The 14,860-nt window shown below is 35.4% G+C and overlaps 1 protein-coding gene and 1 long non-coding RNA gene across 4 annotated transcripts; one reads left to right on the forward strand and one right to left on the reverse strand.

Moving 5' to 3' along the window:
• Positions 1-2,066: 2,066 nt before the first annotated feature.
• LOC139896981 (uncharacterized) lies at positions 2,067-5,771 on the forward strand. Of its 3 annotated transcripts, none has more exons than XM_071879619.1 (2): positions 2,067-3,430; positions 5,646-5,771. In XM_071879619.1, exon 1 carries the CDS (start codon positions 2,317-2,319, stop codon positions 3,427-3,429), a length of 1,113 nt encoding a protein of 370 aa, XP_071735720.1. In that variant the 5' UTR covers positions 2,067-2,316; the 3' UTR covers position 3,430; positions 5,646-5,771. The 3 variants fall into 3 exon arrangements, with proteins under 3 accessions (XP_071735720.1, XP_071735717.1, XP_071735718.1); XM_071879616.1 differs by lacking the exon at positions 5,646-5,771 and adding an exon at positions 3,550-3,788; XM_071879617.1 differs by lacking the exon at positions 5,646-5,771 and adding an exon at positions 3,595-3,788.
• Positions 5,772-7,549: 1,778 nt separating this feature from the next.
• LOC139896982 (uncharacterized) lies at positions 7,550-11,342 on the reverse strand. The gene is made up of 6 exons (XR_011776408.1): positions 11,091-11,342; positions 10,338-10,469; positions 10,088-10,226; positions 9,028-9,113; positions 8,830-8,932; positions 7,550-7,943 (listed from the first exon to the last, which is right to left on the reverse strand). It is a non-coding gene; the product is annotated as an uncharacterized lncRNA (long non-coding RNA).
• Between the last annotated feature and the right edge of the window lie 3,518 nt (positions 11,343-14,860).

Here is a 14,860-nt window from a genome sequence, read left to right on the forward strand (position 1 = left end):
GATATTACCTGGAGTCATTCATGACATACTTTGAAAGACGTTGCATTCGAGTCGTTGAGTTCATCAAGATTAATATTAAGTCAATTATAGTTGGATGTAATATGAAATGGTATGCATACCGTCAATTTTTGATGTAAAGAAAGTTTGTCTTTTAAAAACGAATGCAATGTTTGTAAAACGTATCATATAGAGGTCAAATACCTCGCGATGTAATCAACTATTGTGAATCGTTTATAATGTATATGAACGGATCCTTTCAAGGTATCATAAGCATCTAATGTAAAACCCAAGGGAATATATTCCATTAAATCACAAAGATTTCTAAGTGGGTTTATACAAACGGGACGTATGTGGTATAACCGATTAAATGACTACTTGATAAAAAAAGGGTATAAATATAAACTTATTTTGCACGTATGTTTTATAAAAACAATGTTCGGATATGAGATCGTAGTTGTTTATGTCAATGTTCTTAACATCATATGAACAAATAAAGAGATCTATGAAATCATTCAACTTCTAAAGAATTATTTTGAAATGAAAGATCTTGAAAAAACCAAGTATTACCTTGGATTGCAAATTGAGCATATGCCTAATGGTTTACTTGTACATCAAACAACTTATACCGAAAAGATTTTAAAACATTTTTTTTAAAGACAAACTCATTGTTGTTAGATCACTCAATATTGACACTGATCTATTTCATCCCTGCGAAGATCATGAAAATTTTAACAGATCGGAAGTTCTATATTTTAGTGCAATTGAGGTTCTTATGTATCTTATAGATTATACAAGATCTGACATTTCTTTTGCAGTTAATTTGTTGACAAGGTTCAGCTCAGCCCCTACCAAAAGACATTGGAATGGGATCAAACAAATAGTTTGATACCTTCGGGGAACTACTGATTTATAATTATTTTATTCTAACAACTCGAAACAAGATTTGTTTGGTTATACAGATGCAGATTATTTATCCGATCTACATAAAGCTAAATCTCAAACTGGATATGTATTCCTAAATGGAGGCACCGCAATATCATGACGTTCTCAAAACAAACACTTGTTGCAACATCATCAAATCATGCCGAAGTGATTGCATTACATGAAGCTACTCGGGAATGATTTTAGTTAAGATCAATGATACAAATCATTATTGATTCTTGTGGACTAGAACGCTATAAAAGCGTAACAACTATCTATGAAGATAATACAGCTTACATAATACAAATGAAAGAAGAGTATCAAAAATGACAGAACAAAACATAAATGCTGACGAGGCGCTAAAGCTATAAACGGTCTTAACGGTCATAAGTTTGATGGAAAAGAATGGTATATTGGTAAGGCTCAGAAAAAGACTGAAAGGGAATAGGAACTGAAACAACGGTTTGAACAAACCATGAAAGAGACTGTAGACAAATCACGAGGGCCAAACTTGTACATAAAAGATTTAGATGATACAGTTTCAGATGAAAACCTCAGATTTTTCTCATATACTCAAGATATCGTAAAAGACAACCAGATTAAAATGAGATACGTTCAATCAACAACTCTGCTGATCTTTATACCAAAGCACTGCTAACTGCTATTTTCAGAACACACGTTCATAATATTGGCATGAGGCATGTTCAGAAGATGTAACAACTCAGGCGTTGCCTACTTGAGGGGGAGTCAACTTTATGCTGCACTCTTTTTCCCTTAGCTAAAGTTTTATCCCAATGAGTTTTCTTTAGCAAGGTTTTTAACGAGGCAGTACTAGTTATTCTCTAATAAAATTGTCATTCAAGGGGGAGTGTTATAAAATATCTAGATTGGATGTTAATTTTATTATCATTATATTTCTTGCATAGTAATATTTTATACTATAAATAGACATGTATGGTAACCATTTAAGGTGCACCATTTTTCTTGAAATATCAATATCAATATTTCTTCTCTCCTTCTTCTCTCTTTTTCTCTCTTTGTTCTTATAACCATTAAAGGTAGTTATAAGCCTACTGAATTATAACAATTTTTTATCTCTGATCTCAATTTTATTTTCTATTTTCCCTTTAATCATTTTCCCGAACGCTGAGCCATTGGATCTACCTGCTTTCGTATCGAAGAACATCAGAAAAAAAACAGTTTAGTTTCTATAATCAATTCATCAAATTAATCCAATCTTCTTTCAATTGCAGTGTTTACTGTATTCATCCATAGATTTAAATCCCCCAATTTCATAAATTTAGGGTTTCTTTACCTTTTAGGCTTATAATTTGTGCAATTATTTATATCGGAGTAATAACTTAGCACAACTCTGTATCTATCATTACAGCTCAAATGGAAGATCAATCTGAAACCCTAACCACCTCCATTACCAATAATACAACTCTCGATCATCCACTTAACAATGATTTTGGCTCACTAAATGACATGTGTTATGAGCTATCTTCATTACAAGATCTCGCGTGTCGGGGCTCGTGGCGTTCGATCCTCGATAAAGTAGCTCGCGCTCGAACACAGTCTCTACTTTCGAAACCGCACGAACACCTAATTTATCTCACTTATAACACCATAGCTCTCACCAAGCTTCGACGTTTCTCCGAAGCAGTTACAGAGCTTGATACGCTTGAAAACGGGATCGATAATGTTATCTATAGTTACGAAAATTATCCGAACCATTACCCTAATCGGTACGGATCAATGGCACCGTTTGCTTTGAGGTGGCTGTACGCTGAACTCCCTTCTAAAGTGGGAAACCGTGCAGAAACTATCGATAGGTTTTATATGTTGTTACAGTTTGTTAGGGAGAAAACAGAAACAACTAGAGGTGGGCCGGGTTTTTCAGATGATATATGGAAGAAACGTGAAGGTTTGGTGATTAACTCAATAATAAGTCATCATTTGAGTCATAAAGAGTATGTGGTATGTTTGGATTTAATCAAAGATTTGATTAAACGTGACTCGACCCCAGTAGCTAGAGCTGTATTGATGTCAAAGCTCGGGTATATTCAAATGCAATTAGGTGATTTAGAAGGTGCAAAAGTGAGTTTTGGTGGTGTTGAAAAAATTGTTGGTGATGAAAAAGTAGAAACCGAGATGAAGAATCTTGTGAATAGGAATAGGGCGATGATGTTTATGGTTGGGAAGGATTATGTTTCTGCTGTAAGAGAGTATCAAGAGTGTATTGATCGAGATGATTCTGATGTGGTTGCGATTAATAATAAAGCTCTTTGTTTGATGTATTTGAGGGATTTATCTGATTCTATTAAGGTATTGGAAAATGCATTGGAGCGGGTCCCGACTGCTGCTTTGAACGAGACGTTTGTGGTGAATTTATGTAGTATGTATGAATTGGCGTATGTTAATCACTCGGATATTAAGAAGACTCTTAGCAATTGGATCGCTCGTGTAGCTCCTGATGATTTTGATAGTTCGTGTACTCGAGTATGAGGTAAATCAAAATCTTGAAAATATCTCCTTTTATGTTTGTTTCCGTTTGTGATTGACATTAGAACTTTTAATATATATTTGTGTATTCAAATCAAATGTATGAATCTATTTCTGTGCCAGAGCTAATTTCAAGTCCCTAAGTGAACACTGTTGCTCGCTGTGCAGGAGTTTAGAGAGATTTCGTTTCAGCATTGTCTAGACTGTACGTATTGGTTTTATTGCTTAGATGATCTCAAAATATCAATAGCCGGTGATAGAGATATTTATTGTTTGTTGAATTTTAAAAAGCCGTTGATAGAGATATTTGTTGTTGTATTTGAAGTTGTATTGGTGACTTGCACATGGTTTCCTTCAATGGCTGACCCTGAAAAAGTAAAAGTTTCAAACTTATCTTATGCACTCTTTTCTCAGAGCACTAAGACTCGAGTTGTGATGGTCTATAATTCGGTGTCTCCTCGAAGTCTCGCAGGACTTTGAGAGACTTGGAGTGAAAAATGGGGACTGATTCGTTATATGATTCAGTATCCTTCTCAGTGTCTGATTATTATTTTATTAGTTTTTTTTCCTTCCATTTTTTAATTAATAATATTTATTTTTATATAAAATAAATTTGTGAATCAAGACGAACTTCCATTAATAACTAAAAAAAATGCAGGAATTGATGAAAAAGAAAAACCTCTCTCCTGTATTTTCTCTCTATCCTTGACTTCTTTTTCATATTAAACCTTTAAACCCTACATTTACAACCTCCACCATTGCTGCTGTCTCATCTTCCTCCATTTTGTCGCCCAATCGTGTTACTCACTCCCCAACCACCGTATCTCGCCGGTGGTTGGCTTTCTTTTCTTTTTTATTTTTCTTTTCCGGCAAGTCGGTGGGTTTTTAGGCCGGTCAACGACCACTTGACGGAGGTGGTTGCAAGGTTGCGATCCTTGTCGGCTATCGGGTTTTGTTTCGTTTTTGGTGACCTCCTCCTACCTTCTCTCTCGCCAGTAGCTCCGATCTTGTTTCCGGTTGTGTTTTGCTTTTCCGGTCAGCGGGTGTTTGGCCGAAGTCTACCTCGGTATCTGTTATCTCTCGAAGCTTATAGTTCGTTGGATCTTGGTGTAGGTGGGGTGCTGGCGTGGTGTTGACTTGCCGGATTTTGGTTTGTGTTGCCGGAAATCTTACTCTCCGTCGTCTCTTTGTACGGGGTCCAGGCGGCGAGTGCCTTTTTCGGCACTCTGGTTCTTGTTACGAGAGGATGTGGAGATTTTCTCTTGTGTTTCTTAATTATGGTATGTGGTTGAGGGCTGTCGCCGGCGGTTCTTGTTTTTCCGGTCGGTACTTTTTAGCCGGATTGCGCTGGTTGTTAAGTTAGCGGTCGGATTTGTTTTCCGGCTGTTGGTTCAGTGTTTTTCCGGCGGGTACCCCGCTATATCATTTTTTATTTCTATGTTTGTGTAACCGGTTTTTAAGTCTCCGCTAGTTATAGTCTTGGTCTTACTTTGTTTTCTAGATTAAACGGGTATGTTCACCCCTGTTAGTGAGCCGTTTGGTTTGTTAGTTTAGTTGGATTAAGGCTCGTTGTTGGATTTTTTTTATCGGTTGTACTGTTTGATCTTCGGATCCGTTCTAGTGTTATTGTTATTTTTGCCAAAAAAAACTAAAAACTAAAAAAATGCAATTACTGAAAATATAAAAAGAAAAACAAACGACTAAACTAAATTAAAAAGATTACAATCACTAAAGTTCAACGTATAGCCCAAAGATATTCCAGTTTTTGAAATTATCGGCCAAACCCATTCCCTAATTCAACGTAGCCAATTCGACCCCGGGGCCTCGACGCCGACCTCGATGTCGGCACAGAGTGGGGCGATGATCGGATGGCGGTGTCGACTCCATCCGACGCCAACGCAGACGCAACAGAGCGACTCCCAGTATGTTTGGAGAAAGCGGCCATCCTCCTTGAAAACCATATGCGGTCGTGGAATAAAATGATGCATTCTCTGACTCTTTCTTCTCAAAGGCGTCGCTTTCAACGAGAAAGCAACACTTTCTCTCCAACTTCAGACATTCTGCCAAAATTGTTACGAGAGGCGTTCCCGCTTTGTAAAATGAAAAAGCGTTGGGAATGTATCTTATGATTCTTATCGGTTTAAATTATTTGATTGATGAAAAGTATAATTTGTTGAAATTTCATAAACCATGTATATAATCAGAATGAATATTTTTAGTAGGAGATGAGGAAGATAACGAGTTGAGTTAATATTATTTGATACACAAGCTCTTTTCTGGTGATCGGACATGTTGGAAATGTGTCTTATCGATTTGAATTACCGCTTAAGTTAAAGATCCATCTAATCTTTCACATAAGTTTTCTTAAACTTTATCATGGAGACGAGGTGACTCGGAACGATGAGTATCCATGACACTTGTTAGTATTCTTATATTATTCATTATAATGTCCTAGTCTATTCATGTATCATTATTATTGATGTAATATTAGTTATGGTATATAATGTTATATGACTTTTGAGATGATCATATTAATCATCTCCTTAATGTAAAGTCTTATTGTATGTTATAAGTTATATTACTATTGATTTGTGTCTTATTTATCACAATAATATTGAGTCTTAATTATATCACTATAATGAAGTTATCTTAATATGTTTTGATGGAAAACTATTGATATTACCTTCCTTAATGCATGAGAGTTGATTCCGAACTTGACCTCTTCTATAAATGGAAGCTTATGGCCTTATGCACACCTCAATATTTTTTACCCAATACAGCACATAACTACTACTCAAAATTCCATCAACTAAGTAAGAGTTTCAAGTAAAAGATCAACATCCTAACTTGTTCTTATGGCATCCTCATCGTCTCTCAACTCATATAAAGAAAATCATGTTAATCTTTATACTCTTATGAATTACACGATGATTATGATTATGTCTTAACACTTGTGACTTTGTTCGATCGTGAGGTGAAATATATTAATTGCATCAAACAATGCGGAGATGAGGTGGGCCGAGCTATACAAAATTCTTGGTCAAGTAGTGTAACTTACCCAATAGTGAAGTATGTTGAGTGGTCGGAGACTTGTGGGGGTTCGTGGACAAGATCAAAAAATATCATGTGAATGGCACCAAGAGGACATTGCGAGCTTAGGTGGTGAAAAATATCAATGCTTATTACATTTTGTGGCCCAACCCACTAAGTTTGAGGCTCACTTTCAGGTTTTCAACCCAGATCAAGGAAGACTTAAGAATTTTATGAAAACTCTCTAGAATTATCTTCTTGATTCATCCACGAAATTGTATGAAAAATTGAAAACTCCATGGAGATCTTGAGAACCATGTACATACTTAAAATTCTAGTTCTTTGATCTCAGTCATTCATTTAGTTTTACCAGAAACTAGTTTATAACCCGCGCCTTCGCGGGTTTTTTTAAATAAGAGAATATGAAACTTCTTTAGAGGTATTTTTTTTTGTTGACAAAAATAATGAATACTCTTTAGAGCGATATTAGAAATGTACTTGAATGAATAATTATTGGGAAACAAAAAAAGATAAATATTGTGAAATATAATTCATAATGTTATATCTGGACTTGTACAGTTAACTAAAAATTTAACTAATATGAAGTTCAATACAATGTTTAATTAATCCATAGCAAGTATGAGAATAAGTGAATAGAAGAGCAACAAAAGTGGATATTTCATGTTTGGGGATGGGATTGACATGCATACTTAGTGACCCTAATTTACAAAAATGAATGTGTGAATTGGGTATAGTAAATTGAATAGATCCACCTTATAAGAGGTAGACGTTATAGTAGTTGGGCATAATTATGTTCCGGATAATTAGTTAGGCCTCTTAAAAAAACTGATTCAAACACCAAGTGAACGGATCCCATCGGGTATGCTAACTAACTACATATTTGCGGTGTAGTAATAATGTATTCGCATCCCTGGTACCATTTAACATGAATTAGTTTGCTAATCATTAGTCTTAAAGCTTAACTCATAAAGTTAGTCTTCACATAAGTGCTATAATACAGAGGCTTAAATGACTCGAGGACTACCCCAATATTCATGTATTGGAGATCTGTACCAGTTAGAGACATTGTAGAGACTATTAAAAAGATATAACCATATATCCTGCATATCCTATGTTCTCTTCTGGAATTGATCAAGAAAAACAAAACTCAAGCATTCAAACATACAAACATTGTGCTGGTAGCAATTGCAAGCGGGAGAGTATAACCTACCACTCGATCTATTATGAGAACAATGTGATCTCTCGTTGTACCGTGATACATTTAGTCCTTTGTCAATATTTGTTAAATCGTCTTTATCAGTTTCGAGAATAGCGGGAATTTGAGTGGGCTGAGAACATTTTCCCTCCGTCTTTACTTCTGAGCCTTTCTTTCCTACGAAGATCTTTTTCCTTCTCTTTTGCCCTTTTGCGTTCCTTCCATTCTTTTCGTCGCTCTTCTCTTTCTCTTCTTCTTCAAGGAGTTTACACTGAAGAAGAATGAAGTTATAAATTAAATGAACAAATAAATAAATAAATATGAGGTAGCAATTTTGACCCACTTTTAACCGAGTTTTTAAAACTTGGCTAAAAAGGAAAGAGTCAAATGGGTTGAAACCTGATAGTCACACAAGGTGTTCCCAAAAGCTTAAGACCTCCTAAACACTTTAGTTAGAATGAATTACTACTGCGGATGTGTCAGATCAACCCTACTTCACCTTTCTGGACCAGCGTTATAAAAACATACCCATATCGACCCACTACCCAACCTGTCCACGTCATCTAGTTTACCAACTAATTTAAAGCAAGTGATACGAACATGATATGTGCATTTTGACTGGCAGTCCCTTCACTTAAAGCCTTTTCAACCTATGAAAATAATATAACTCCATACATTCATCACCTTGATACTTGCCTAATCATTCATGCTTTGTTACAAAAACAGGGTAGATGGTTGTATGTAATGGTTTAATGTAAAGTTGCACTAAAAACCCGCAGAACAGTTCAATTTAGAAAAATGAAAATAATAATAAATAAATAAATAAATAAAACATTCTGAGTACATCAAAGGGTCTCAGGTTCGAATCTCGTTTAGGACGAATATTTAGTGGTGGCCAGCGAAGGGTTGGAAACAGCCAGGGAGCAATCCTGCTGGGCTGCGTACATCAGAGTATGGGGTCGGATTACTCGCCCTCCTGGGTAGCTCGTCATTTGTGGGTGGTGTTTTTGTAATTTTTCTATAACTTAATGGAACATCAAGAACTTTAAGATGACAATTCTGGAGTGGACTAATTAAAGTTAAAAGAACTTAACTTGGCTAAACAAAAAAGATAGAAGGTCCATTTCAAGAAAACGTCCTTTTTTTGTTGATATTACCTGCTCCTTAAAAATGACTGCTGGAACATATAAAAGAAACTCTATAGCAAGTTCTGCACTCTTTGCATGTTTTTTGGAAACTCACTGCCATGTTGTCATCATCCTGAGATTCAAATTACATAATTAGAAATCATATAACAGAATATGACTACAATTATTTGTAAAGATGACAAAATAGGTTGGGCTGGTAACGTGTACTTCTTTGGTACATGTTGAGATGATTATAGACGTTAAACAGGTTAGCCACACTTAATGTAATTGATCAGCATGTATGTCGAATATGCCTACACAATATAAACAATATTTCAACATCGATCCAACATTATAATTTATAACATAAATCATTAACAAGGTTTACCCATTAAAAACATCTTGGTAGCCATACAACCCATAACTTGCGACGACAATAATGCCACATATAAATCTAACAAAAATCACAGTAACCCTTTCATTACAATAAACACCAAATATCAAAAATACGTCATCAAATTATAAAACAATAACTAAACATCATTTATAATCTAGTGCATAAAAGACAAATCTGCAAATTCCAGAATACCAACCATAACCATATACAGTTTCCTCCTTTGTCATTTATGTTACTTTTATCATAATTCATACAATTATAAACAGCCACAACTTTACTAAGACCCACCAAACATCCCAACACAATGTGTTAGCAAAATTAAGGGCAACTAAATACACCAAAATGTTAAATCTAACACCAATAAATCGTCAAACTGGTTAAAACCAATACCAAGGACCTAGTCAACTCAAAAAAGTCAAAGCAATCAGAAAAATGAAAGTGTACTCTACATCCCCTGCAATCATATCATGTTTTTTTAACCCTTGAGTGACCTTCCAGCTATAGCACTTGGGCAATTAAGCGCACCAAGCTAAACACCAAAACTTCTAAATAATCACCTAAAATCTAAATGTCAAAATGTTGACTTTTGATCCATAATAATGAAATCAACTAATGAGGTATTTTGCATGACATTAAACTAACCCCAAACCAGCCTAAAAGAGTACCACAACTCAAAAAACAAACATTGCTAAAAAGATGCATTTTGACAAAAAAAAAAAATTGTCAAAATTATGACTGGATGAACAGTCTCCTCACAAAATGACTTTAAACATAATCAACTTATACCTAGATACATAATAATATTTTAACCTACTATTGATACATAGATAGCAGGTTATATTATCATGTAAATAATCAATCAGTAAGGGATAATGAAGGATTAGGGTTGACCTTTTGCAGCCCAAATTGCCATATAGAAGCTGCTGACTTTGACTGCACTGTGACCAACTCAGTAGGCAGGTTTGTTTTTATCATATCCCGTTTTAAACTAACACTTTTATTGTCTTTGTCAATGGTATCTTAAAATACACTGCACAAATTATTTGCTAACACATAAGTTTTAGGGATATATCCAAATCCACATATAAACAGAAAAGCCAGAGAACTAATTACTTAATGTCAACTCATAGCCACTAATTACCTTCAGATTCGGGAACAACCACATTATTCTTGATCAGATGTGCCATAGTCCAGTATCCATTTGTGACATTTGTATAATATCGTTTAAAACAAATATGTACCAACCAAATCCACATCACCATGAAACATGTACCTGCAGTTATGGATTTAAAAACCAGATAAGTACCAACACAAATCCACATGACCATACATGAAGCAAAATGAACCAAAATGAAGGATATTGAAGAAAATAAGTATAAATGTATAAGGTCTGCTTATATGTATAAATGAAGCAAATAGAATCTAATAAGTATACCCATCATAAAAACTACCTTATTAATTGATACCGAGTGTTCAAACAGAAAAGACAGACCTTTAGAATATTTAAAATAGAAAAGGCAAAGGTTGTGTACATATAACAAATAAGGACTAAATGAACAATGAACAACCAATTAAAGACAGACACATAATAAATATGGTATGCGGTATCATGGTTGTCTCTAAAATAATATATAAACAGAAGTGTAATTACACATAATTGATTAATTGAATCGATCCATGATGAATGTTAATAGTAAGAAATGGATTTCAACAGCAATAATCTGCACAATAAGCAAAACAACATAACTTTCATTAGTTATTATTAGGAAAAAGAACCTATCCATTTATTTTTGAATAATAGAATTCAACAGTAGTTATCAATAACTAATGTGATGCAATTAATATAACCAAGTTGCAACTAAAAAGTTTATGACCAGGAAATAATGAAATTTACCGATTCACAATAGATTTCAATTTGGCTCTACCAATCGCACACGAAGAACCAGCATCATTGATTACTAAGAGCTTCAACTATTGTGGCCTGTTGTCTCCAACAGTCATCTCCTAGTGATTCGGTAACTGAAAAGGGATGCCTGAAACCGTTCACATAATTAGATCCATTTTTAAAAAATGCTCGAGCACCAAGCGAGCGCTGAACGTCAAGCCCTATACCAATAGTACTACCAAGTGACGATACACTACAATCAGTACAATAGTCTAGTATTGATCATGAGCACATCATATTATACGGTGTAATATGACAAGTTATTTTGTAACAAATCATGATTAAAGTCAATAGGTGGCAAAGTGGATGGGTCGCACTAAAACTGGTACAGTTGACTTGAGGCATAAGACGGATACATTATAACTTTATATGAGTTCTTGTTGACTTCATAATACAGCAGTTAATTGAGTAAGAAATTATAGACCAGGATACATCATCCTTATGCACACATCACATTGCACACATCAACACAACATACATTTGAATCTCCGTCTTTATATAATTGAACTTTTAAGGCTAATACCTGAAAAATCATAAAACGTTTAGGGTATCGAGAGTGCATATATGATTGATGATTGAAATAGTTGATGTGATCTATCTAACTAACAAAAATTTCGATTTACAAACATGACAAAAAAAAAGTAGTGTGTCTGCTGCAACATTGACATCATTTTAGTTTTCTATTTATGCCATGTAGACTTTTTTAAATTTTGTTGACATCATTTTAGTTTTCTAATTAAAGATAAAAGAGATATACATTTTGTAGTAAAAGTAGTATAAATAAGGGTAGCCTCATTTGGCACGACACACCTCAAAATACTTATATTTTGTCTTGTAAAGTTCTAAAAATTCAATATAAGAATTTTATTAAATTTTCACTTCTTCTATAGTTTTCTCTTTGAGTTGCTTGAAGCGTTAAGACGTTGACTTAGTAGATATTATCGAGATAAGACTATTGCATTACAAAATGTATTACATCCGTTCCAATTTTATTGTCTCTAGACAAAAAATACACAATTTTGAAAATCCCACTGAATTTTGCTCCACCTATAAAATATCTTTTTTCTCCACTATAACCTTTTTTTGATTGGTTGGAATATAAAATAGACAATTAAAATGAGACACCCAAAAATGAAATACTAGACTATAATATGAAACGGAGATAGTGTAATAACTATAAGCCCTGAAGAAATCTTCAATTTCTAATTTTCTATGAAAAAGATGAGAGAGAGTGACTTTTCTCTCAACTCACATCCCGATGTAAACCCTTTCTCCCAACTTTAATTTGAATTTTCCATATTTCCTTTTTTCTCACTGCCGTTAACCACCTTACACCATCATCCTACCGCCACAACCAACTCTTTCCGTTCATCTCCATTCTTAATTTCTACTTTCATTTAACAACAGAGAAAATTATCTATATAGATAGAAACAGCTTTCTCTCCCAACACCCTTAAAACTCCGATCACCTTACACTGCTGTCCACCAGCCTTAACTTCCGGTCAGCCACATCTTCTCCGGCCAGACCTCTACAGGATGTTGGTTTGACCCATATGTCGAAACCCACTGGTTTTTCGTCTTCTTCGTCGTGTGACAATCGTGCAACGCCCAATGGCTTTTCGTCTTCATCGTCGTGTGATAATCGTGTAACTTCATTTTTGATTTTCAATTTCCCGGAGTCTTGGTCCCGGGATGATTGTCGGAGAATCTTCGAGAACTACGGTACTCTTAAAGATGTGTATTTTGCACGGAAAAAACTATCGAGTGGTCAAAGCTTTGGTTATGTTCGATTTGAAGGCATTGACGATATCGAGTCTTTCTCCAAAGTCTTTAACTCCATTCATATAAATGGAAGATGGATTCGAGCCTATAAGGCTTTGGAGAAAAAATCTGCAGGGGTTAAGATTCCTCCTTGTACAAGTCGGGGTTCGAAAGTTGAAGATCTCCCTTCTCGCAGGCACCATGAGGCCATTCCGAATATTTATGGGTTCGAGGACTTTCCTCCGGCTCCTTGGAACCAAGGTCAGGCCAAACCGTTCAAATGGGAAGACAAAAATGCTGCTGCCCCTTCTGCGAATCTCGACTCCAAATTTTTTAAACTACCTGTCAACAGTCGAATTGAGATTAAGATTGGTGATAAATGTTTCGATTTTAACCTTCCTAAGTCGGTGTACAACCACAACCTTGTTTTTAGCTTTAACATAGATCGTGTTTCGTGGACTTTGATCGAGGTTGACGATTTTCCGGTAAAGGACGACTGTGGTGATGCATCGATAAAACCTCATGACGTCTCCAACGTTGATGTTGAGGTTAAAGGTGTGTCCCAATCGGTACTTAACAAGGATCCCATTTCGACGGATAAAGAAGGGCCGAGAGTGAGTAAGAACTTTAATCTTTGTGAGGAAAAGGCCACCGAACAAGATGAAGTCGTTGACGGGTCTGATGTCGATGATGTTATTGAAGAAGGAGAGTTTATCCCTGTTCCAGTCGAAGAAATTCCGGCTTCTGTCTCTTTTCCGTCCGACGATCCTCTGGATTCTGCAACTTCGGATTACGTGCCAGAAAATATCTCGGGCGTAGGATTTACAAGTGGATCGAGGGAGGATAAGGATAGTTCCAATGTAATTGGTGATTCCAATGGCACGCGTGACAGTATTTTTACCCAAAAGCAAATTCAAAATAATTTTGGGCCTAAGCTTAATGGGCCAATTCCCTTAAATGATCCTAAGGTGGGTTGTGTATCTCCAAACAGGCTGGATCCTACTTCAAATGTGGATGAAAACGTTATATCGGCTGATTCTTGTTTAGATGACAGGGATTATGCCGACTCGAGTGAGGTTATCACTTGCCCATCATCTACAGCTGTTGCTCGTTTTTGTGTTAGGGGAAAAAAATTTCACCCCCTAATTAAAAGTCATTTCATTAAGCATGTGTGGAGAAGAGCTAATTTGAAACGTTGTCGCCGTCGGGAATCCTTTCGCTGGCATGATAGGCTTTTCATTGATAATGTGATGAAGCATTCGTTTGAGGACGAGGATGAAACTGATTGCTGCTCATGCTGCTCTTCTTGTGCGTCATCGGAGTCGGATACATAGTCTCATGTCTTGTCGTGTTTCGAGTAGGTAATCGTTTCGAGTCTGTAATTGATGTGACTTTTTAGTAGAGTTGTCGTCGGGTGTTGTCTCGTGCTTGTTTTGCTAGCTTCTTGCTAGTCCGTATCGTGTAATTTTCCTTTATTTATATATCCTACTTGCCTTTCAAAAAAAAAAAAAAACTATAAGCCCTTCAATGATATCATTCAGGAAAAATTCCTCAAATTACATTATTCACCAATTTGTTTTATTTCTCCTTTAACTCCAATATTCAAAAAGTTACTATCACATTCCATTTTCATTTTCAATTTTCATCTAAACACACAGTATAAAACCCCACCCAAATAGCTCATTGTAGTTACACTGCAACTTTTTCACTATTTGCGTTGATTTCAATAACATCGGCTTCATGATCTCCAAGATTTATCAAAATAATTACAAAAGAGGCTTTATTTTTATTTTTATTTTTTGCAGAGTTTACATCAGAAGCGCCCTTATCTACTGTCAATATGAAGTTACCAAATGTTTTTTATTGCCTCAAGAACCTTCACTTGCCTTTTGTTGATTTTAGCAGTGACAAATTCACGTCTTTTATTATTAAACTCATTATTCGTCCTCTAAATTTGG

This window comes from Rutidosis leptorrhynchoides, chromosome 3, assembly GCF_046630445.1.
Source record: "Rutidosis leptorrhynchoides isolate AG116_Rl617_1_P2 chromosome 3, CSIRO_AGI_Rlap_v1, whole genome shotgun sequence".
Lineage (NCBI taxonomy): Eukaryota > Viridiplantae > Streptophyta > Magnoliopsida > Asterales > Asteraceae > Rutidosis > Rutidosis leptorrhynchoides.

Coding starts and splice junctions, on each gene's coding strand:
- LOC139896981 (XM_071879619.1), top strand. CDS start 2,317: ATGGAAGATCAATCTGAAACCCTAACCACCTCCATTACCAATAATACA.